Below are 23,194 nucleotides of genomic sequence, written 5' to 3'. Positions count from 1 at the left end.
TGTAAATAATGAAACTTGTACTCATTAAAATGTGTTCAACCCATAAAAGAATGTACAAGGTTTATTTATTTAGCTTGTACAAATGGTGCAGTGCCGCACTGTAGTTAGAAACCTGCCCAACCGGTTTTTGATAACCTAACACGTATCTGCTGGTTTCCCGACTTTGTAAGCCTGTTAAATCAACATCTGATCCAATACAAGCACATTCTAAATATCTCCTCGAGTCAAAGCAACGCAAAATTTTCTAACTACAGTTTGACAACCGCGTGAAAATAGACTTAGTCCTCGTCGCTTACCGTAGACGCATGTTTGCAGATGACGTGTTATCTGTTTTGTTTTGGGCGGGCAACATGGCTTAAATAAAAGTGAAACAAGTCATTACAGAACGGGGGACTCGTCAGGAGCCGACGTAAGTAAATTTTATTTACCTATCCAGCCGATTCCAAACGGTTTAGACATCAGTTCATACGGCAACATCAGCACAGCCCAAAAGACGCTAAGGCTACAGCTAGCACCTTAGTAGCAAGTTAAACCTTAGTTAAACATGAAGCGCTACCTGAACTGTGTCGAATGTAGTGTACATATGTGGACTATTGAAACGATACTCATAGGATTTGCGCATTCTACTGTGTTTATAAATCTACAGGACTGTATTGATAAAGTGAGGGTCTATTTCCCGACAGCATGGGTGTTTGCATTCATAACAAAAACAAAAGTAATTTAGAGCATAATTGGGTAATCTGTGGCCCGTGGTCCTTAATGCGCCCGACATGTAAAATTATAAAGAAAACAAACAAAAAACAAACAGAGGAACTGTCATGAAAAACAAACAAAACAAATCCTAATAATTTATCATAATAAACATGTGCCCAATCTTTGCTTCAAATTCCGCAAAGAGTTGCTCCTGTTGTAATTTAAAAAAACTAAAATGGCCCTTAAATAAGAAAATGTTACAGCTAGTTAAAGCTAACGTAGTAGGGGTGTCCACCTCTCCAATAAAACACGATTCGATAGTCTCTTGATACACTGGATGCGATACGATTCAAGGACGGCACGTTTTAAATTGGAATAATCAAATCAAATTTATTTATATAGCACTTTTCATACATCAAGAATGCAACTCAAAGTGCTGTCCAGTAAAAATGTCCAAAACACAACATAAAAAGGAAGACCCGCTTAACGCCCTCCCTCCCAACAAACCCAAAGATATATATCCGCCAGTAAATCAGCACTCGCACCTACACACACACACACGCACGCACCCCCGCACGCACGCACACTCACACACACATACACACAAGGCACACAAGCACATAAACTTTGTTAAAAAAGACATGACAAGGCACAGAGGAACCATATGAGGAAAGGGTACCCAAGGGGGTGTCGTTCACGCTGAGGGGAATGACGGGCCACAGGGAGTGCTGCCATCACAGAGACCCCCGGCCCAGATTAGCCAGGGAGACCCCACACCTAGTGTAGAGGCCCCCGGCCACCTGGACCTAAGAAGCCCCTACGATGAAGCCCCCCGCGGGAAGGGCAGCCAACCCCCCCCCCGCAACGCGCAGGCCCCCCATGAGGAAACACTGGAGCTAAAAGCTAACAACAACAGAAAGCAACAAAACTAAAAGACAAAACAATATAATCTAAGAACTAAAATCAGTATGATAAAATATGATAATAAATAAATAAAAAGATAGTCCCCAATAAAAAGAAAAAGATAGATTAATAAGATAAATTAATAAATTACTTAAATTATTGAAAATTATTTAAAAGCCAAACTAAAAAGGTAGGTCTTGAGCTTCCTCTTAATTGCCCATACTTCCATTCGGTTACATCTAATGGCTTTCGATTCAATAAATTATGGCTCAGTCCGCGAGGGTATAAAACAATGACTTTCTTATTAGTAGGCAGTCATTTTACAATATGAATAAACTTTAATCAATTGCAAAGCGTACAGAATAACTTAAATGTGAAATTTCCTTAAAAGAAATTTCTCAAAGCCTAGACGAGAGAGAATAAAGTAACAATTTTTTAATTTAAATTAGTGTGTTTATTCATATATATATTTTGAGTAACCAAATCATAGCATTGGATATAATGAGGTATTCTTCATTGCATGCCTAATACTTTACATCAATATTGCTAAAGGACAGTCTTTGTTTTCATTTGAACAGTTATACCTACATTAAATGAACAGAAACCAATTCAGATGCACTGACCAATGCAAAAATTGGTGTCATGCCCACTAACTTATAACTTAAAAGTAAAACCAAGTGAATGTGAATACGTTTTCAGGAAATTTTGGCGTTCTAGACCAATGCTATTCAGGACAAAGCAAGCATGTGATCACATTGCATCAAGCTTGACTGGCTTTCACATGATTTCAGACCAGTCATGTGTTACGATTGATTGCTGTAACAAACATTTTGTTACTATGATAAGAGCAGGATGTTTGCTTGTATTTTTTGTCCGTACACTGATTTAAGACCTCTCACATACTGATATGCAGCGTCTCAGTACTCCACCGAGGTATATGAGGATCAGAGCTTTGGAAGGCACAAACAGGAAGTGCCTCAGAACTGTTATTTTGAAACGGTTGACAAAAAGCAGCACACTGACTGAAACTAACTACTGTATACCACTTAAAGGGGACGCATTATGGAAAACTGCCTTTTTATTTGCTAGTATACAAACATGTAGTTGTCTCTGGAGTGCCTGCCCAGCCATCGAGTGTGAAATTAAACAACCGGTATATGTTTTGTTATTTGCTTTTTCTGAAAATGAATCTGCGGTCTGGATGCGGAGGTGAGAACATATTCTCTGGGGGGAGTCTCAAAGTCTCTGAAAACATCACAGAGAGAAGCTAGAATTTTTTTGCCTCGTCGCTTTAAAAAAAAAAAAAAAAAGTTTAAGAGTTATTAGAGGAATTTGGAAAGTCGAAATGAACGTTTAATCAGCATTTGTGGTAAATTGGTGAGTGAGTTTCTTCAGGAGTAGTTTGTTTCACTCTCCAAATGGACTTAAAAAATTATTTTTGAGACATGTGTCGTGCGTACCCCGCCTTTCGTTCACAGTCAGGCGGGAGAGGCTCCACTTCACCTGTGAGCCTAATGAGAGCAAGCGCTAAGGAAAATGGGTGGGTGGATGACGTAGACTCTTTAGTATCACGTTAGGGGTGTTCACATTTTCAACTCCGTATTTGTTTATGTGATATCCTTGAGTAACTGCTCGTTGAAGTTAATGCAGGAGCATTGCATATTTTTAAAAGTGCTTGTTTGAGCAACAAGGCGTAATGAAATCCATGATGGACATTCTCAACCGATTATAATTTCAGTCTCTGATGTGGTCAACAAAGTAGCTGTGTGTGTTTGCATTCGGATGGATGGCTCACATTCCTCTCCTGAGTTGTCACCTGCTGAATTGCTGCATCAACCCCGTAGTTTTCATTTCCCGTATCGCTACCATGTTTATTTTGTAATCGGTAGCCTACTTGTTTAATTGTCATTGCAGTAATGCAGCGTCTTGTTGATCTTGACTTTAAGGGTGCGTGTTGAGTGACTCGGTTCACGGTAATGTTGTGACTGACTGAGCGAGAGAAAACGTTTTTTTGGGGGGGGGGTTTTTACATTGATGTGTGACCTGCTTCTTAGGAAGTAAGCTGCTGGGTGGATTTCCCACCACTGGCCCGCATGACTCCATCCGCTTGTGCCTGACAAACACATGGTAAGAACCACTCGCAATGTCAGGAGAGGCAAATGACTTAAGTTTGCAGTTTGCTGCCAACAGCAAAACGAATTGGAAACATTGTGTACAGTGCAAGTGTGCTTCAGATTTCAAATCATCAGACTAAGTTTACATTATATTTCAAAGGGAATTATGGGAGACAAAAACGCAAGGATAAAATATGACGATGGAGAAGTGACTCTCTCTGTCAAATATTTTTGGTGTTTCATCAACTTTATTTATAGAGCACTTTACAACCACAGCTGCATGCAAAGTGTTTTAGTAAAAATCAGACATCTAAATATAAAGACAGTTAAAACAATAAAATAATAACATAAAAACAGTAACCAAGTCTCATGCTGTGTTGGAAGCCAAACAAAGAATGAAAAAGTGTTTTAAAGCGGAAGTCAACGCAAACATGTTTTTTTCAAGAATATGTTCTATGCAAGCCCACTACTTGAAACAGAGCACTCTGATAATTATTGGGTTTATGGAAAAAGTGTTAATCCACTCGTTTTTAGCCATCTCTGGGGGCGGCCATTTTGTCTTCTGTCGACTGAAAATGACAACACAACTGCTCACAACAACCAATCACGGCTCAGCTCCAGAAAACAGGTCAGCTGTGATTGGTCGTCGTGAGCAGTTGTGATATCATTTTCAGTTGACAGAACACAAAATGGCCGCCCTGAGCGATAGCTTAAAACGAGTGCATTTTGCTGCTTAATTTATATTCCACAAACGCCAAATGAATCAGAATGCCGTGTTTCAACTAGAGGGCCTGCTGGGAACATATTCTTGAAAAAAAATATCTTTGGGATGACTTCCGCTTTAAGACAAGTTTTAAAGACGGAAAGAAAGAGGGCTCACTTCACGTTTAACGGGAGGTTCATTCCAAAGCGGGGGACCGGCAATGGAAAAAGCTTGATCCCTTCTGAGGCTTGGCTTAGTCCCGGGTACCTCCAGTATCGTCTGGTTCGCTGACCTGAGGCGCTGGGCACGTATGTAGAGGTGGAGGAATTCACAGAGGTCAGGTGGGCGAGACAAGGCAAATAAAAGAATCTTAAAATGAACTCTAAAATGTACAGTGAGCCAGTGAAGGGAGGGCAGAATTGGAGTTTTGTGCTCCCTCCTACGAGTTCCAGTTAGGAGGCGAGCGGCAGCATTTTGGGCCAACTGGAAATGCTTGAGGGGGCACTGACTGACTCCAAATAAAGTAATCCAGTCGGGATGTAACAAAGGCATGCATTACTGTTTCTAAGTACCGTTGTGAAAGGAGAAGCTTTACGTTAGCCAGCTGTCAAAGGGGGGGAAAAAAGCGGGATTTAACAACAGCGCCAATTTGCCGGTCCAATTTAGAACCCAAATACCGTTGGCTTTAGATAAGACGCCAGGGGGCCCAGGTCAACATGGTGACATGTACAAGGGCCACTGACGTTTGTTTTCTTTTCATTGATGTTCAAGAGATTTCGTGGCATGATGCCATCCGGGGTTTGATTGCCTCCAAACAGGAAAAAAGTGGCCTCAGGAGAGAACAGCAGCGTGGGGGCGGTGAAAGGCTTCACACCTCAATCTGAAACAAAAAAGAAAAGAAGGCATTACTCACCAAAGATAGTTTAACTTGCATTAAATATGTTAAAACATTACCTGTACAGTAAGTATTGCAGTGTTCAGTGGTGTGTCCTCCTTTAAATTGGACTTAACTTATTAACAGTTGTGTGATATTAATGTGTAGAAATGCATGATAGTTGATGACCACTATTGGAAATCATCTGGACTTTCCAATGCTTTTCCAATTTGTAAATGAATAAAAGCGCAAGTACTGTTTAATCTTGTCAAGTCGAGAATTTTGTTAACTAAAATATGCAGGTCGGGAGATGGATAGATGTTTTTATCAGCCCTTTTAATATAACAAATGCATATTTTTGTATCAGTATTGATATGCTACATGATCCTAATAAAATGCTGCCCTGTATTTTACAGCTAACCTTGCATTCTTTCCCCCCCCCACTCACCAGGATGCCCAGGGTTACAAATGGGTCCGATGGCGGGTGTGGCTGTGTCACATGGTGACCGTGCTGTCCCTGGGTGCTCTCCTGATTGTGTTTCACTGGCGCCCTCGGCTTGCTCTTCTGGCACGCTGTCGTTCCTGTCCTCTATGGCTCGCAGATTTTGTGCTACTACGAGTGAGAACAATGATTTCATCTCTCTACTTTTGATTTTCTATGATGACCCACAGCGTGTGTAGCTTGTGCTGCTGCTTCTTTTTTTTTTTATTATTATTTTTTTGTCACAACCAAAAAAAAGAATATTTTTCCTGTTTTTACTAAATGGTTTCCAAGAATCTTAAAGTACATAGTACATAGATACTGTATGGCCAACACAATTCTTACTGGTCAAATAATCAGCAATCTGTCATCCAAATCCGACCTGGGTACCTATCGGTCATTTGTCAGTCCATAATTTTTTCAAGCCGAAGCAACCTGCAATCATCGATTGGTCAGGTATTATTATTATTATTATTATGGTTGTTATTATTATTATTATAGTCCGTCACAAGTCGGTTAGTCTGTCAGTCGGTTTGTTTCACATACGCTTATTTGCCAGTCTATTGAACAGAGCTGGGCATTCCATCTATGCGTCTGCCTATCCGCTAACGCTAACGGAAGCCTGTTTAAAATGATTTTCGGACCGGCCTATAGGCGATTACCAGGGATGTAACGATTAATCGAAAATCGATTTTAAAATCAAGTTGCCCCGATTAATCGAAAATCAAGTTGATTAACTTCATCTGGAAAATTATATCTTGAAATGTTTTTTCATTCCAGATTCCACATTTTGAATGTGTAGATCAAATTATGCTTTTGCGCCAAACATCATTGCATATTGCGTTTGTGGATGGTTGCAGAAACACACTAGTGCACAGAGACAAGCATGGTAGCAATTTTTAAAAAATCGAATCGAATTGAAAATCAGGAACTGAAAATTGAATCGAATGCGATGAAGAATTGAGTGAATCGTTACATCCCTAGTGATTACTATTTGGTTCGGCCGGACAAAAGGGCAGATAAACGGATGGCAGAAGGGTACCCTGGCTATAGGGGGAAGGCTGACCACAAATTTTTCATAAAATACCCAGCTCTGCTATTGAACTGCGGCTGCCTGCAGCTGTTTTAACTCCTGTAAAAAATATTTAATTTAAAGTTTAAAATGGCTTACCTTAACCAGAATCCAGCTCAGTGTTGTGGCCAAGGGTAAATAAAATCCGGTCCAAAGCGTACTCCAACTACTGTTTATAAATACTGCGCTTCTTCTTATCCTTCTTCTTCCTCTTCTTACTATCATTCTTCTGCTTCTTCTTATTATTCTCCTCCTCCTTCTCTTTCTTCTTATCCTTCTTCTCGTTCTTCTTTCTTCTTCGTGGTTCATAGCCGGATTACAGCTCTTTGATGCATATTGCCACCTACTATACAGGTGCAGAGTGTTTCCATATATAGTCAGCGCCCCGCGATCAAAGGAGACAGTCCTGAATATAAACGATTTCACCAAGATTTAACAGAAAACCACAACCATAAATGTTTATATGCAAATAAATACACATGCTTAACCCTAGAACACTAAGGTTAAAATTAGTAACGCCGGGTACATCTAACTCAATATAATATCCCGGATAAAATACAGTTTTCATCAATTTATGTAAAAGTACAAGACTGTACTCAAATATTTATGTTGCCTTTTTTGCCTTCAGGATATTAGTGGTCAGTACCATGTGGTGGAGGTGCTCACAGAGGAGATGGAGGAGGGCAGGTGAGCTTTCAGAGCTTTGCCGTATGGCCACACAGCACTTGGTGCATGTCTGAAAAGAAGCTTTATCGTTCTTGTGCTGTTTTTCTCTCTGTAACAGTTTGGAATTATTGCAAGATATAGAGGCTACAGAGTGGATTGACACAATTCAGCTCAACCAGGAAAAGGTTAAAAACAAGTTCTGTTTTTACATGTTTTTTTTTTTTCAATAATAATTTGTAATCAATTTAATTAATTTGCAATCATTGACATGATCTCTAACCTTGTAAATGTTCTTTTACAGAAAACTCTTCTGCGCTACTACCTGTTTGAAGGCCTTCGCTACATATGGTTGGACAGGAAGGCAGCGTTCTGTCTTGTGAGGTAATGTTAAAGGCATTTTGCTGAAGACTGAGCAGCCGTATTTTTGGTTCAAAGCAGCTTCTGGGCAGTATTACATCACACAAATGTTTGGATTACATAGTGAGTTGTAATCTGTCAGTACCATCACACTCATGTTTTTGTTTTGACTGTAGTGTCCTCAATGAGGACTGGACCTGCAAGGACCTTCATGGCTTCAAAAATGGTTTGAGTCACATTGAGCAGAACTCGAGGTGAGCATGGCAACATTATCGAGTGTTTGACCTGTTTGTTTTACTGCTTCATTTAGTGGTCTATTAAAACCTTTTTTGATACATGTTGGTCATCAGGTATTTTGTTGTGACTCAAGCTGGTTGCAGGGCACCGCTGATGTAGGACGGCAGGCCCACCAGCTTTTCTATTGTTGACCTCCAAACACGCCTTCCAGTCATAAGCATAATGCTGACTAAATGACTTTTATTGGATTTATTTCATACAGAATAACATAACATGCTCTCATGCAAAGTCTAGCTAGCGTGTTAGCCAAAGTGGTACACAAGTGTCACTGACAAAAGCATTTCCGTTACAGATGTTATTTGTGTGTGCTCTATAGTATATCAGGTCCGGGCAACCCGCGGCTCGTGAGCTGCCGGTTTGACCGGTTTCATGCGACTCCTGAAGCCCTTTTCGAAAAGTCGTTTAGCTGGGCGCAGCGCGCAGTCAACCCCATTGTCGTGTATGTGGTGAGGGGCGGGGTGCGCTAAAAAGTTCCTTGCTATCGTCCTGGTCTTGTTTCGCTGCAAAATAATGAGCCATTCTTCTTAAAATGTAATTTTACTCGTCGGTGCGGCATTTCAGCACCTCACTTCCGGGTTCGTGTGACGCAGCCAGTCGGGTGCCTGTATTCGCAATACAGGCACCCGATTGGCTGCGTAACACGCGTGATAGTTTGACACGTCTGAAGAAATGCACTGATGATTGGCTGACTCGCGAAGCTATGTAAACAAAAGCCAACCGCGTACGCTCAGAGCTAGAGTATATTATCTTCCGATTAAAAAAAAATAAAAAAAACATAGATCATCGCGACGCGCAGTCATCTGGTGGGGAGCAGTGTCCGTGATTGAGACTTCCACTTTGCCCGACTTCCACCCCTTGCTTCGGGCAACACGTCAGAGATAATTTGCCCTCCAAATTTAAGCATCTCAGTTAGCGCAGAAAAAGAAGCAATGTGATTATTTAATAATTGTTACTGGACCTTTTCTATACCTGTTGTCTTTATTCATTCACAGTGTTTCTGACTTGATAAGCAAAAAAATCACTGCCAGTAGACAGTATCACATTTCAAATGCTAAAAATAAGAAACGGGATACTGTCAAATTAGTGACCAGACCGTGTGCTGTGAATTTTCCAGCAATACAGCGAGACTTTATTGTGTGAGCTTTCACCCAATATTGCAATAAATATCCTACTGTGACATCAATACCGTGATTAAAACCAAACCATGAGCAGGTTTGTCTGTAATGTGTAATGTAATCATGTAATGTAATTTCGGCCCGAGATTTTGAAATTTCTGCTTTACACAAAGTGAGTAATACGGTGTGTGTGTGTGTGTGTGTGTGTGTGTGTGTGTGTGTGTGTGTGTGTGTGTGTGTGGAGGGCTCGTTGGAGCATGGTGATGGAACGGATTACATTCGACAATCATTGTACCAAGTGTATGTTTGCGGTAACAGTCAAAATCGTGGCTCTTTGCCTTTGATTGGTTGGCCGCCCCTGGCATATATTGTAGTATATATATATTGTATGTGCTGTACGTATTTCCCAAACGCATTTCTACGGCATTCACAAGTCTCTGGAAAGCTCAGTGCGCCATGATTTGCAGCCAGCCTCAGACTTCAGTGGGCCGCATCTCTTGGGTGGTTGCGCGCACGTGACCCGATTATGTGCTGTGGGGTGGGCCAGAAGAAGCTGGGCGAATGGAACGGTCGCAAGCCGAGTGCGTTTAAAAAAAAAAAAAAAAAAAAAAAGTCTTACACACAAACGCAAGAATATGGCAATTAGTTGTTGTAGCTGAATAACATTTGCAGGCATTAGTCACTCTCTCGGCATTCGCAACCTTTGTTTTGTTGGCTTCACGTTTTTGTTTTTCTCATCTTTTAGGAGACGAGTGTATGGGCCCAATGTGATTGATGTGCCTGTCAAGTCGTACTTCAAACTATTAATTGAGGAGGTGAGATGGATATTGAACTTATTTGATGTTTTACTTTATATATATTTGATACCCCGGCACGGTGGTCGACTGGTTAGCACGTCCGCCTCACAGTTCAGAGGTCGCGGGTTCGATCCCGGCTCCGGCCTCCCTGTGTGGAGTTTGCATGTTCTCCCCGTGCCTGCGTGGGTTTTCTCCGGGCACTCCGGTTTCCTCCCACAGTCCAAAAACATGCATGGTAAGTTGATTGGATACTCTAAATTGCCCCTAGGTGTGATTGTGAGTGCGGATGTTTGTCTCTGTGTGCCCTGCGATTGGCTGGCAACCAGTTCAGGGTGTCCCCCGCCTACTGCCCAAAGACAGCTGGGATAGGCTCCAGCACGCCCCGCGACCCTTGTGAGGAGAAGCGGTACAGATAATGGATGGATGGATATTTGATACCCCTGGTATGTATTTCTTGGATCATGTGCTTACAAGGTGCCAATCCAAATGTTGTCTTCTCCCTTAGGTCCTCAACCCCTTCTACATGTTCCAGTTATTTAGCATGGTCCTGTGGACGGTTGATGAATATTACTACTACTCCACGAGTATATTTTTCATCTCGCTTATCTCCATCGGTATCTCACTTTATGAGATCCGCAAGGTGACACTTTGGCCTCGGGTTATGATGGTAATGTATAGAAACAATAGCACTCGATCTCTTTATCTCCACAGCAAAGCGTCATTCTTCACAACATGGCCCGCTTGGTCACGAATGTCACAGTGATGAGAAATTCTGGAGGTATTTGTTTTTATATTCTCCCAATTTGATTTAATGTAACATTTCTGGTCATGTAGTCGTGTGTGAGTTCTATGTGCAAGTACTGTTCCGTTTTTCGCCACGGAAAGCGCTTGACCACGGTGTATTTGGAAATTAATCAGCTCACACTGTTCCCCTTTAGTTTGCTCTTTATTTTCCTCTTGATGTTCAAAATTAACAGGCGGAATGACATACATATAAATATGTCAAACTAAACGTAAATTGTATCTAAATAACATCAAACTACAGTATATATACATTTTATTTAGATAATATTTGAAACTAGACATTTTATTTAATTATATATTGGCACTGAGTCGATCATGAAATCTAAATCTATAAATGAACACTCTCTCATACAAACTACGCCATGTCAACGACAAATCCCATAATGCTCGTGGTACCAAACGTCACCCGCCATCTGATTTAAACCCGCCTTTGTAACTTAACCAAACAAACGATCAAAGCACCCGGCGCACCCGCAAACCAACTAACACAGTGTCAAACTAGCACAGCTTCAACTAGCATGCGGATTTGACGCTTCCATGACGTGGCAAACAATCGCTACGACTTTTGGATGACGGACTCGCAATCAGTAGCGTTACTGGTAAACGAACATCAGACATCGCAAACATGGCAGTTAAATCAAAAGCGTAAAACTCACGATACAAAGGGATAATAGACACGCTTTACCTGTTGGCTGTACACCGAGTCAACGCTTGCGACTTTGCGTTTGGCATTCGCGGCATTTGCCGTTGAAAATATACGTGGCGTGACATTCACGACCCTCCGGAAAATTTAAAGGGACCGAGCGCTGAGACGTACCGTACCTTCATTTTTTTTTTCCAGAAACCACAACAAGTACCATAGATGTTTCTTTCTTTCTTTCTTTCTTTTTTTTTTTTTTTAATCAGTCAAACCTCTTGTTTCAGAGCAGGAAATTGTTAGTTCGATGGAGCTGGTGCCCGGTGACTGCATATGTTTACCTAAGGATGGCCTGCTGATGCCTTGTGATGCTGCTCTGCTGGCAGGGGAGTGTCTGATCAATGAGGGCATGTTGACAGGTCAGCACAGCCAGCCATCTTCGAATTTAAGCAATCAAATCATATATGCTTCCTGGTGTAGATGACATTACAATACCACAAGCCCATTAAGATGTTTTACTTTAGGTACACTTGCACAATATATGATGATGACATTCAACCCAAGAGGTGCATTAGGGGCACAGACATCCTCCACCACCTGGTGGAAATTGGTAGTGTCTATAGTACAGGGTTCTCAATTAAAAGTTAAAGGGGTGTAGTTCAGTCCAGATGTCTTAAAGCTGACGTCCAGAACGTAATAATATATCGCGTCCATTATAATATTTTGCCTTTCCCAATTTACTGTGTAAAGAGGAAATCAACCCAAACATATTTTTTGCAAGAATATGCTCCCAGCAGGCCCACTAGTTGAAATAGGGCATTCTGATAAATATTGCGTTTGTGGAATAAGTATTAATCCACTCGTTTTCAGCCATCTCTGGGGGCGGCTATTTTGTCTTCTGTCGGGTGAAAATGACATCACAACTGCTCACAACGACCAATCGCGGCTGACCTGTTTTCTGAATCCGAGCCGTGATCACAACATTTGTCAGAATGCCCTGTTTCAACTGCAGTGGTACCTCTAGTTACGAACGTCTCTTCATACGAAATGTTCAAGTTACCAAACGCCTCAACAGGAAAATATTGCCTCTTGTTACGAAAGAAATTTCAGGATACGAAAGGTAAAAGTATGGGCTGATACTCGCAGCTCCAGAGTTTCGTGAACGCAACATACTCAGTGTGTGGATAGATAGATAGATGCAGCGTCCTCGTCATTCGCCCCTCGAGCCATGAGACGTTCCGATAGTTTTACGTGAATTAGAAACGAGGAAAAGAAAAAAAAGGAGAAAATCTTTTTTTTTTTTGTCCATACAAACAAAGCAAGAGATAATAGAAAAGTATGAAAAGGGATGCGTTTGGTTGATCTCGCCAAAGAATATGACCGTAATGGGGGACAGTCGCCACGTTATTAAATCAGTTGTTTAGAAAACGCCAGGCAAAAACCACTTCTGAGAGAGAACATGAACCAAAGAGGGCAAAAAGCGATGAGAACAGCAATTAAAAGGTAAACGACCATCATTTTTATTCTTTACTCTATTCTTTGTTTTTTTACATTATGCACAACTCTCATTCATTGTGCAATAATCTGATTGTAACGTGTATTTGTTACATGTTTTCATGCATTTTTATGCTTTATAAAACATTTATGTCTAAATATTGGGGGGCTTGAAACGGATTAGGACATTTACATGGAAAACACGTCTCTACTTACAAAATTTTCTACTTAAGAAATTTCTTCCAGAACCAATTAATTTCGTAAGTAGAGGTACCACTGTTGTGGGCTTGCATAGAATATATTCTCCAAAAAAATATGTTTGCGTTGACTTCCCCTTTAATAAGATACAATTCTATAATATTCCAACAATATTTAGTGATTCTCACACTATATTGGGATGACAGTTTCTTACATTTATGCAAACATTTATTAATTAATAATAATTTTCAGCAATTATGGGACTCACCTAATTTTCAAATTAATTTTGATTGTAATTTCCTTTCAATTAAGATTTTGGAAAACAATCAGCAAATGTGTACCGGTAATTTTGGATACTTGAATTAAAAGTGCAATAAGGGAGAACAGACCTCAATCATGCATATACTGTTTTATCTATATTTTTCGATTTCACTAAATTGTGCACGTCTGCCTATTGATGTGGTGTGTGTGTGTGTGTGTATGAAACTGAAAGACATGATTAATTACCTGTCTCCAGGTGAGAGTGTCCCTGTGCTAAAAACTCCCCTGCTGGATTCAGAGAGACAATATATCTGTGACGCTGAGCGCAAACACACACTGTTCTGTGGAACACAACTCATCCGGGCCAAAGGAGGGGGGGGCGGTGATCTTGGAGCTGTTGCCGTAGTCACAGGCACCGGTAAGTAAAAATTGAGTAACCCCAACCTTAAAAGTTAATGTCGTAACATTGCAATTCGAGATGCCCAAGGGGTAAACAGAGGTAAATTGAGCAAATCGTACATTGAGCCCGCCCTTGTTCCTAAGAAAACATTTTTTTAAAAATTGAGGATGACTGAATGTTAAGGGAGAAGACTCTTGTTTTGTGGACTTTGTGCAGCCACATGGAGTAGTTAGCTGTTTTTGTGTATATTTACTCATAAGGTTCATGCCGATTGTGCAAATACCAAAGTACGTGGTTGATATTTGTTTTACACATAAGTTAGGATATCTATGAGCTGCAAAATTGGGTGCGGAAGACAGCATGAAAATGCAGCATATTTGCTGTGGTGGATAATGCTTACAATAAAGGCAAGAGCCGGTGCCTCAACTTAGCCCATTTAAATCTATTAGTGTACAGTATTTTGCCTGTATAGCAACTAAGGGTGTGCATCTCTCCAAAAAAAAAGACGATTAGATACGTTTCAAGGACGATACATTTTCGAGTGGAACGATTCAGTTCGGAGTTAGGAGTGTGCGTTTCTTGAATAAAAGACAATTTGCACATCACAATATGTGGAGTGAGAGACGATTCAAAGATGGTACTCTTTAAAGTGGAAGGATTCGGCTGGTGAAAATACACATTTTAAGCAAAATTGTAAGTGGTCATTATAATGTCATCTTTACACTTGAAAAATTATGACTTTAATTTTCAACAACTGCAAATTCATATTAGCCGTTCCTAGTCAATTCTCTCAAATCTATAAGTGGGAAGTATAATATTATTGACAATGATGTATAATGAGACAGTGATTTATCATACACCCAATACATACGGTCTATGAAATTGTAGCTTCGTGTCTTGGCTGTCTTCCCTACACTGTGCAGAAAATAAGAATGTTAGGACCACTGTTGTCATTTTTGCTAGACCCTTTTTTGGGGAAAAATAGTGAGTAGACCTGCTACAGCAGTTGAATAGGACCTGGAAAATAATTTCAAGAAAAGAGTGGGAACCCTGATTTTGCCAAATGGCCATCCCTTGTTTCCGTGGTGTGTGCGAAACCAGTTCATGCAATTGTTGTGTGTCATCCACAGGGTTTTTTACTGCCAAAGGTAACTTGGTCAGCTCCATTTTGTACCCTCGGCCCACCAACTTCCGCTTCTACCGAGATGCTGCAAAGTTCCTGGTCATCTTGGGGGTTTTTGGTAAGAGTTTTTGACTGCGCCATTGGGCTGCCTATCGGAATTTTTTTCCAGTCCCCCCACCCCCCTCCCCCATTTCTGTCATTGACAATTCTACATTACAACATAGATAAGATTCTGCATGCGGTTATTGCTTTACCAACCACTGGTTGATTACCTGATTGATATTGTGTCCCATAAGTTGTGCCCATATCGTGTATCATTTCAGAAACGTAATTCGTGTGTATTTTAAACCCTTGTTTTCCTTCTTGTGCAGCTTTTATTGGGACCATTTACACCTTTGTTGTCCTGTCACATTATGATGTAAGTGTGCACACCAACAGCCAGGAAAGCAAATCTGGGAACCTCTTGACATTCCAACCAATTCCCTTTCTCTGTATGTGTCTAGATTAGCTGGTTTGAGGTGGTGATTCGGGTTTTGGATATTGTTACGATCGTGGTGCCTCCGGCCCTACCTGCTGCCATTACCGTCGGCACCATCTATGCCCAGCACAGACTGAAGAAGCAAGGCATCTTCTGCATTAGTCCGCCACGCATCAATGTCTGTGGCAAGGTGTCGCTCTTTTGTTTTGACAAGGTGAGGACCAGCCGTGTGGCGCCGGCCAGTGTCTGTACGCACACCATCCTTCCTCAGATAGTGGCTGTACCCCAATTCATCGCGGTGTATTATCCACTTGAATGAAGGGAGCACCCCAAATGGGCTCTCACTCTCACTTTGTATTCTCCAGACAGGAACTCTGACGGAGGAGGGACTGGATGTGTGGGGAGTAGTGAAGGGGGGATCTGCTGGTTTTTCAGATGTGGTCTCTGACCCTAGATGTCTGCCGCCGGGGCCAATGCTCTCGTGCCTGGCCTGCTGTCACACTCTGGCCCTACTGCACGGGCAGCCCATTGGAGACCCGTTGGAGCTAAAAATGTTTAAATCCACCGGTTGGGTATGAGCCACAAAGTCTTATTTCATTCACATGATTTTGACATACGATTTCAATGGGACAACTGACAATGTTAAATCTCCAAAGAGGAATTTTGTCTGCTTAAACGGGAAGTCAACCCAAACATTTTTTTTACAGGATATGTTCTATGCAGGCCTGCAAGTTGAAACAAGACATTCTGGTTAGTATTGCGTTTGTGGGATATGAGAAATCCACCCGTTTTTAGCTAGCTCAGGGGGGCGGCCATTTTGTCACTTCTGTCGACTAAAAATGAAATCAAAGTTGCTCAGGGCTCAGATAACGGCCAATCACGGCTCAGCTTCAGAAAACAGGTGAGCCGTGATTGTTCGCCCTGAGCAATTTCGATGTCATCTTCAGTCGACAGAAGTGACAAAATGGCCGCCCCCTGAGATGGCTAAAAGCGGGTGCATTTCGCTGCCTAACTTATATTCCATAAACGCAATATTAATCTGAATGCCGTATTTCAACTAGTGGGCCTGCATAGAACATATTCTGGAGAAAAATATGTTTGGGTTGCCTTCCCCTTGAACTTTATTTACATTCGAACCACAATTGCGTGTTCCGTTCCAGACGCTCCAGGAACCAGGAGAAGACAGTGGTGTGCTGGATGCTGAGTTTGGAGGGCAACGAGTTTTAGCGGTCATGAGACATCCTCCAAGTCTGCTACCTTTTCATGCAACTGTAAGTGTTCCTGTCAGCACTCACTATGTGTAATCAATCAATCTTTTTAGGCAGCCAAGCGTGTGCTGTTGTGCAACCAAAATGCTCAATGATCATATCTCATCCATGTTTTCGCAAAAAAGGTTCACTCGATTAGAAGAAGCAATGACACATAATGTTTCCACTCAGTGAGAACTTCAACCTGCGCCTTGATGTTTCTCTTTCAGTCCACAAGTGAGCATGTGGCAATCGTTCAGCGGTTTCCCTTCTCCTCGGCCCTGCAGAGGATGAGTGTGGTGACGGTAGCCTGGGGTGGGCGTTCTGCTCGAGCTTTCATGAAAGGATCTCCAGAGATGGTGGCGAGCCTCTGCCAACAAGAAACGGGTCAGACATTGGTGATCTGCTTGATTTTTTTTTTTTATTTTTTTTTTGATATGCCATGAAGTGATTCCCAGCCAGTGTCCAAAAACGATTATTTTCAACAAACAATGCTCCCTAGTGTATGGTGTACTTGAAATGACTAACACGACGAAACGTAACGATATATTCACTGGCAATCGCTAGTGTTTTACACCAAACCAGATGTCTGTCATTGCACCGAGACCTGTGGGAACCCGCCTGGTGCCACAGGTCATCCACACTGTAAATAAGACAAAAGACTAGTATGTTTATTAGTAAACAAAGGAATTCAACTCAATATTACCTCCCCATCTATCATCCCCTCCATTTTGCATCAGGACCTGCGACCAGTAAACAGTGACACCAAAAAAGAGGCAGAAAATGACAGTTAAATTTACAGTCAATGTAAAAGTCTTTGAAACTTGCCCATTAAGCTCGTTGGAGGGAAAATGGGGGGGGGGGAATGCAAAGTATTGTCCAATGGAGAGGTGTTGTGGTATACTTGAGTTCATAGGGTGCATTTGAAAGTGCTGTTGCCTATCGTTTTTGTCAGCATTTGGAATGTTTTCCATACTAGATGATATATCAGTACTGAATAAGATGCATTCTGCTTACAGTGCCGCCACAATTCTCAAAGAAACTATGCAGCTTTTCCAGTGAAGGTCTCCGAGTTCTTGCTCTTAGTTATAAACCACTGACGGCGAGCACTGATCTACGCGCCATAGAACGGTGAGATCCCTGTCTCGCTCAGTCGCTTAAATTAATTCCGTTCCATGTAAACACTGAAACGGATATGACAGCGCAAACGGTCTGTGTGCATCTTTATCCACAGAGGTGAGGTAGAGAAAGACATGCAGTTCTTGGGCCTGCTGATGATGAAGAACCTGGTGAAGCCGGAGAGTGCCGAGGTCATCCGCACATTGAGGCTGGCCAAGCTCCGAACGGTCATGGTCACGGGTGCGAGATGCTTGTTCACAATACGGTAGTCGTAAAAAAAATTGCCAAATGGTCAATCGTTCCGCTCCCTGGTAGGTGACAACATTCGAACGGCGGTCAATGTTGCCCAAAGCTGCGGAATGGTGAGGGCTGACGAGGAGCTCATCTTTGCTGAAGCCACCGCCCGCACGGCTCAAACCAGACCCACCCTCAGGTTCACCTTAGAAGATAGAGAGGGCACGTTGCTCACAGCCCAGGTAAATCCCACTCAAACATCACTTTGTGTCAATTCGGATCATTGCCCACCTCTGACTTGCACTATGTGACCCTCCGATCATTTAGCTTACTTAGCATTAATACTTAATCCATACTAAATTGTAGGGTCTCTACCAGGCAGATTGTGGTTATCACTTGGCCGTTAATGGCAGTTCATTTGCTGCCCTCTGCGACCACTTCCCTGAGCACCTGCCAAAGGTAATGAAAACATATTTCTACTTTTTTCCAGCTAAAAAACTATGAAAAGTAAGCTCTTTCCTTTTCATGTTGTTATGATGTCATTGCACAGGTTCTGATGCGAGCAACAGTCTTCGCACGTATGGCTCCTGACCAGAAAACGCAACTGGTGAAAGAGTTTCAGAAACTGAAGTGAGTGCACACACGGGAAGGGACTAAAGCATTTTCGATTGGCACGATCACTGTGTGCAGTAGGTAGGAAGTGTTGCGTTTGTGGTCTTTTTACTAGCTCGATGCTTGTTTCGCCCCTGCGTCACTTCTATTTTGGCATCTCATTTTCTTTTTGCTGACTGCTTTCGTCTGACATGCTCATACACAGCGTTCCAAATGATTTTCCTAAATAGTCGATGCAAATAATTTGCAGCATTAGGAGATTGTGTTTAATCAAATCAAAGCCAATTCAAACCAAAAAAAAACCATTTTGACAGGTCTAGTTTCATTATAACACTCTTTCTTGACAGCAGCAAATTCAACAAAGTACTATTTTCAGTTCTTTGCAATCTGTAAAATGTCTTGTAACCTTCTTGTGTGTAATAATTTAGAATAGTACATTTTAATTTTTTTTTTATTAAAAAAAAAAATAAAATACTGTTATCATGGGGAGGTTTTTTTTCCCACCCAAAAACATTTGAATTGTACTCTAATGGTTGACTTGAAAATTATGCTGTGTCATTTGTGTCCATTACTACGACTAGTTAGGAAAAAGAAAAATATTCAGTAATGCAGTTAACTGGAATAAATTTTTTTTTTAAAAACTCACATTTTCTACTGTGCCATTTCTTCGCGAACAGCTACCGGGTGGGCATGTGTGGAGATGGCGCCAACGACTGCGGTGCCTTGAGAGCCGCTGACGTCGGGGTCTCTTTGTCGGAGGCCGAGGCCTCCATCGCTTCACCTTTCACCTCCAAGACTGAAAACATCAGCTGTGTGCCACTGCTCATGAGGTGAGCAGTCATCATGTTGCACTTCAACCAGGTGTGGCAGCACAGTGGGGTAGCGTTTCGCACAACAAGAGTTCGGGGTACCAATCTCTGTGTGCGATTGCGTGGGTTTTTCTCCAGTTTCTCCGCCTTACACCTACTTTTCAACAACATTGCATTTTCGGCTCGAAATTTTCCATAGGTGCCAATGTGTTGACTGCCGGCCAGTCCAGGGTGTGTCCCGCCTCTTGCCTAAAGTCAGCTCAGATAGACTCCAGCTCACCTGTGACCCTAATGAAGATGGATGGATGGATAAATGGATTTGACCTGGAATTTTCCCAAAATGGCTGCTTTAAACCAAAATGGCCCGACTTGTTGTTCAGCTTTGGGCATGAATTCTTGAGACTCCTTCGTGGTTTCTGTTGTGGTAGACGCATCCACCCATTTTCATGTCAGTTAGTGAAACTTGTATTAGGGGGCAAATGTTTTAAAAGTTTCCAGGAGGCGCTACTGAGTTGTAGATGGACACCTAAAATCCTTCTTTTTTTTTTTTTTTTTTTCAATAGCCTAATACTGCATGACGTCTGACTTGTTCTTGTCCCCGCAGAGAAGGTCGATGTTCTCTGGTCACCGCGTTCAGCCTCTTCAGATACATGGCCGTGTACAGCATGATTCAGTTCTGCTCTGTGCTCATCCTATACACAGTGAGTCCACCAGCTAGCACAAACAACACAGAGGATAGTGCTGTCTAATTTTGACGCGCTGAAAACTTGCCCAGGTGAGCACCAATCTGGCCGACCTGCAGTTCCTGTTCATTGACGTCGCGCTGGTGACCCTGCTGGCTATCGTGATGGGGAAAGGCGGCCCCAATGAGAAACTGAGCCCCTACCGGCCACCGGCCAATCTGCTGGCCCTGCCTGTTTTAGGCAGCCTCTTCATCCACATATCCATGATAATCTTGGGTCAGCTGGCTGCGCTCTTCATTACCACCTCACAGGAATGGTCAGTGCAAAGTCAACAACTTAAGTGTGTGTTGCGTGCCAAAATTTGAGTGATGTTTAGATTGATCAACAGTCTTATCATTTGCCCGTTCCTGATAATGATTGCATCCCCCGTCAGGTATGTTCCCCTCAATTCCACGGTGTTTGGGACTGCCAACTTACCCAACATGGAGAACGCCTGTGTGTTTTCCTTATCTGGTTTCCAATACATCTTCATGGCTGTGGTGGTCACTAAGGGTCACCCTCACAAGAAAGTTCTCTACCACAACGGTAAGAGATTTTGACACTTTGTCCGTTATTGCTTCTTGCTTAGTAAGAGTTTTTGAAATATGTTGTCCTTGTTTTCCCTGCAGTGATTTTCCTGTGTTTAGTCCTCGTCCTGTTTGCCGTGATGACTTGTCTGGTGTTGTATCCGGGACCTTTTTTCATCAAGATAATGCAGCTGTATGACTTCACTGACTTGAATTTCAAGATGCTGCTTGTCGCTCTGGCTGCTCTCAATTTCCTCACTTGTTTTGTGGTGGAGGTGAGTGTCGCCAGGAATGTGGAAGCATCTTCAACATTTTCTTTTCACATAAATTAGAGTGTAAGTAAACATTTCATCTGCAGTGTTAAAAACTAAAGGGTAGATCAGGGGTGTCAAACATGCGGCCCGTGGGCCGGAACCGGTCCCCAAGGAGGTTCGATCAGGCCCGCAGGATCATTTAAATGTGGAAAAAAATGCATAAAAGACACGGAATTCATATGATGCAATTCATGAATTACCCGCTAGGGGGCACACTGTTTTGATCAGAGTAAAAGACAACATTGTTTAAAAATCCCTTTCTTTATAAATCTCGTTTAATCTTAAAGTGCATTACTATATTTTTCAATACTAATTACTTGTTAAAGTTTTGTGCCTTTGTACAGTCAGTGGGATCAGTTGCAATGCATATATGTTAATGATAAAAGTAAATTGCACATTTGTCTAAGGAAATCTAAGGTGTTTCATGAAATGTTTTGTAAAAGGAACGTTCATTAAATTTCAACATTTTCCTAATGTTCTTGTGCTTCTTTACAACAAAACAGAGGAAATACATGATATTTTGGTTATTTATAGCAGAGTATGGTATAATTTTAATGGTTCGGCCCACTTGACATCTAGCGAGGCCGTATGTGGCCCACAATGTGAATTGAGTTTGACACCCCTGATGTAGATTCTCAGTCATCCAGGTCATGTTCCTCTGCAAAGTTTGAAAGCGCAGAAGGAAACTTCTCTCCTTTGTTGTGTCATGCGTGAGGGTTACTTGGTCTTTCCAAGGAAAAGGTCTTTGCTCTCCTCGCAACACTGCACTGCATAAGCAAACTTGCTGAGTTTGCTTCTTGGGATTTTGTCCTTGGGATGAATCAGCTTTTGTCTGAGGGTGTCAGTGGAAACGCATCAATGTTTATATCTCTCTCTCTATGCTATAGTGTGACGACAGACCTAACCTGATGCCCCACACATGGTAGATGTTTTTATGTTGCACTGCGATATAAAGCGCATACCAAAATATTGACATTTTAAAAGAGAGTATCTTAAAAGTACTAAGTCTATCAAACAGTTTGTGGTGAACATCTTAAGTTTATTCTGAATATAGATTTTTGACAAAATTATTGGCCTGTGAAATGTCCGTTTTTTTGGGACACCCTATATGTCGTTATATTGCCCAACTTTATTTTGTGAACTTGAATAAGAAAAAAAAAATGTTTCACCTGATACCGATCAGTTGAAAATTCCGTGATTGGATCAGGACAAAGGTAAAAAAATGTCAACAAAACAATGATTCCAAAATATGTTGGTATCAGTTGTAACTCATCTCACATTACTGTTGAAAAATAAACCACTTAGGCCTTCCGATTTGATTTTGAGAAATATGCAAGCATGTCGACTCTGCAACCCGTAAAAATAGCCAGTGTCATTTAGTTTGGCGGCATCTGTCGTTTGTTCACTTGAGATTTTTAACAGCCACTCAGCAGAGCAAAATCATACACATGCAATTAAGAGTCTCCACTAACAACCCCAGCGACACTTAACGCCTCTCTGACAAAGATGTTCGTCTCCTAGTTGAAATGTATCACTTTAACATACTTCCTTGACACCAGTGACTATTTTCCTATTAGCCAGGGGATGGTGCCATCTTGTGGCATTTTAGAGCAATATTGAAAGAGCAGAAAAAAAGGAAATTACTGAGATTTCCTGCAATTTGTTACGGATGTGTTCCACAGGAGAAAAAAAAAAAGCTTAATTTGTGAACAGCAAACTAACAAAATATGCAGGGGTTTACTGTACCATAGTGGCTGTTTATTAACTCACAATTGTCTCTTTGTCTCCTTTTATTGCTGATTTTATCATCATACTTGGATGTGGTTGGCAAAGTATGATCATTGGTGGGTTTTGTTTTGCAGATGCTGATTGATGTTGGTGTCCTGAACTGTCTTCGCTGCTTCTGCCCGCAGCGTTCATCCAAGAAAAAGTTCAAACGCCTCAACTCACTCCTTTGCGACTCCCGTGTCCCATCGTGGCCACCCCTGAACCAAACACTGTACTCCTCTGACTACGCAGCCAGCGGCGTAAATTAGTGTCTCACTCCCCCAACATACAAACACTGGCGAACATTCAGCATAGGAATACAAAAATAATAAAGTGCTTGGTTTTATGACATCACCGAGCCCTGCAATTACTTTTT

General features: G+C 41.7%; 1 protein-coding gene across 3 annotated transcripts; it reads left to right on the top strand.

Annotated features, from left to right (window-relative positions):
* Nucleotides 1-187: 187 nt before the first annotated feature.
* On the top strand, nt 188-23,169 carry atp13a2 (ATPase cation transporting 13A2). Of its 3 annotated transcripts, XM_086027454.1 has the most exons (29): nt 188-409; nt 3,651-3,723; nt 5,739-5,906; nt 7,469-7,527; nt 7,625-7,691; nt 7,808-7,887; nt 8,040-8,117; nt 10,021-10,090; nt 10,578-10,712; nt 10,784-10,850; nt 11,801-11,932; nt 13,723-13,884; nt 14,997-15,107; nt 15,361-15,407; nt 15,493-15,681; nt 15,833-16,039; nt 16,628-16,738; nt 16,945-17,101; nt 17,734-17,845; nt 17,949-18,073; nt 18,149-18,309; nt 18,434-18,526; nt 18,618-18,697; nt 19,357-19,509; nt 20,093-20,189; nt 20,264-20,487; nt 20,605-20,756; nt 20,840-21,012; nt 22,914-23,169. In XM_086027454.1, exons 2-29 carry the CDS (start codon nt 3,721-3,723, stop codon nt 23,085-23,087), a joined length of 3,387 nt encoding a protein of 1,128 aa, XP_085883580.1. In that variant the 5' UTR covers nt 188-409; nt 3,651-3,720; the 3' UTR covers nt 23,088-23,169. The 3 variants fall into 3 exon arrangements, with proteins under 3 accessions (XP_085883580.1, XP_085883598.1, XP_085883587.1); XM_086027472.1 differs by lacking the exon at nt 3,651-3,723; XM_086027461.1 differs by lacking the exon at nt 188-409 and having other exon boundaries at nt 417-3,723.
* Nucleotides 23,170-23,194: the final 25 nt, after the last annotated feature.

This window comes from Filicampus tigris, chromosome 1 (assembly GCF_054856515.1).
Source record: "Filicampus tigris isolate MCC_2025a chromosome 1, RoL_Ftig_1.0, whole genome shotgun sequence".
In the NCBI taxonomy this organism is placed as follows: domain Eukaryota; kingdom Metazoa; phylum Chordata; class Actinopteri; order Syngnathiformes; family Syngnathidae; genus Filicampus; species Filicampus tigris.
The sequence above is the reverse complement of the archived record's forward strand: the minus strand, read 5'-3'. Positions and strand labels throughout refer to the sequence as shown.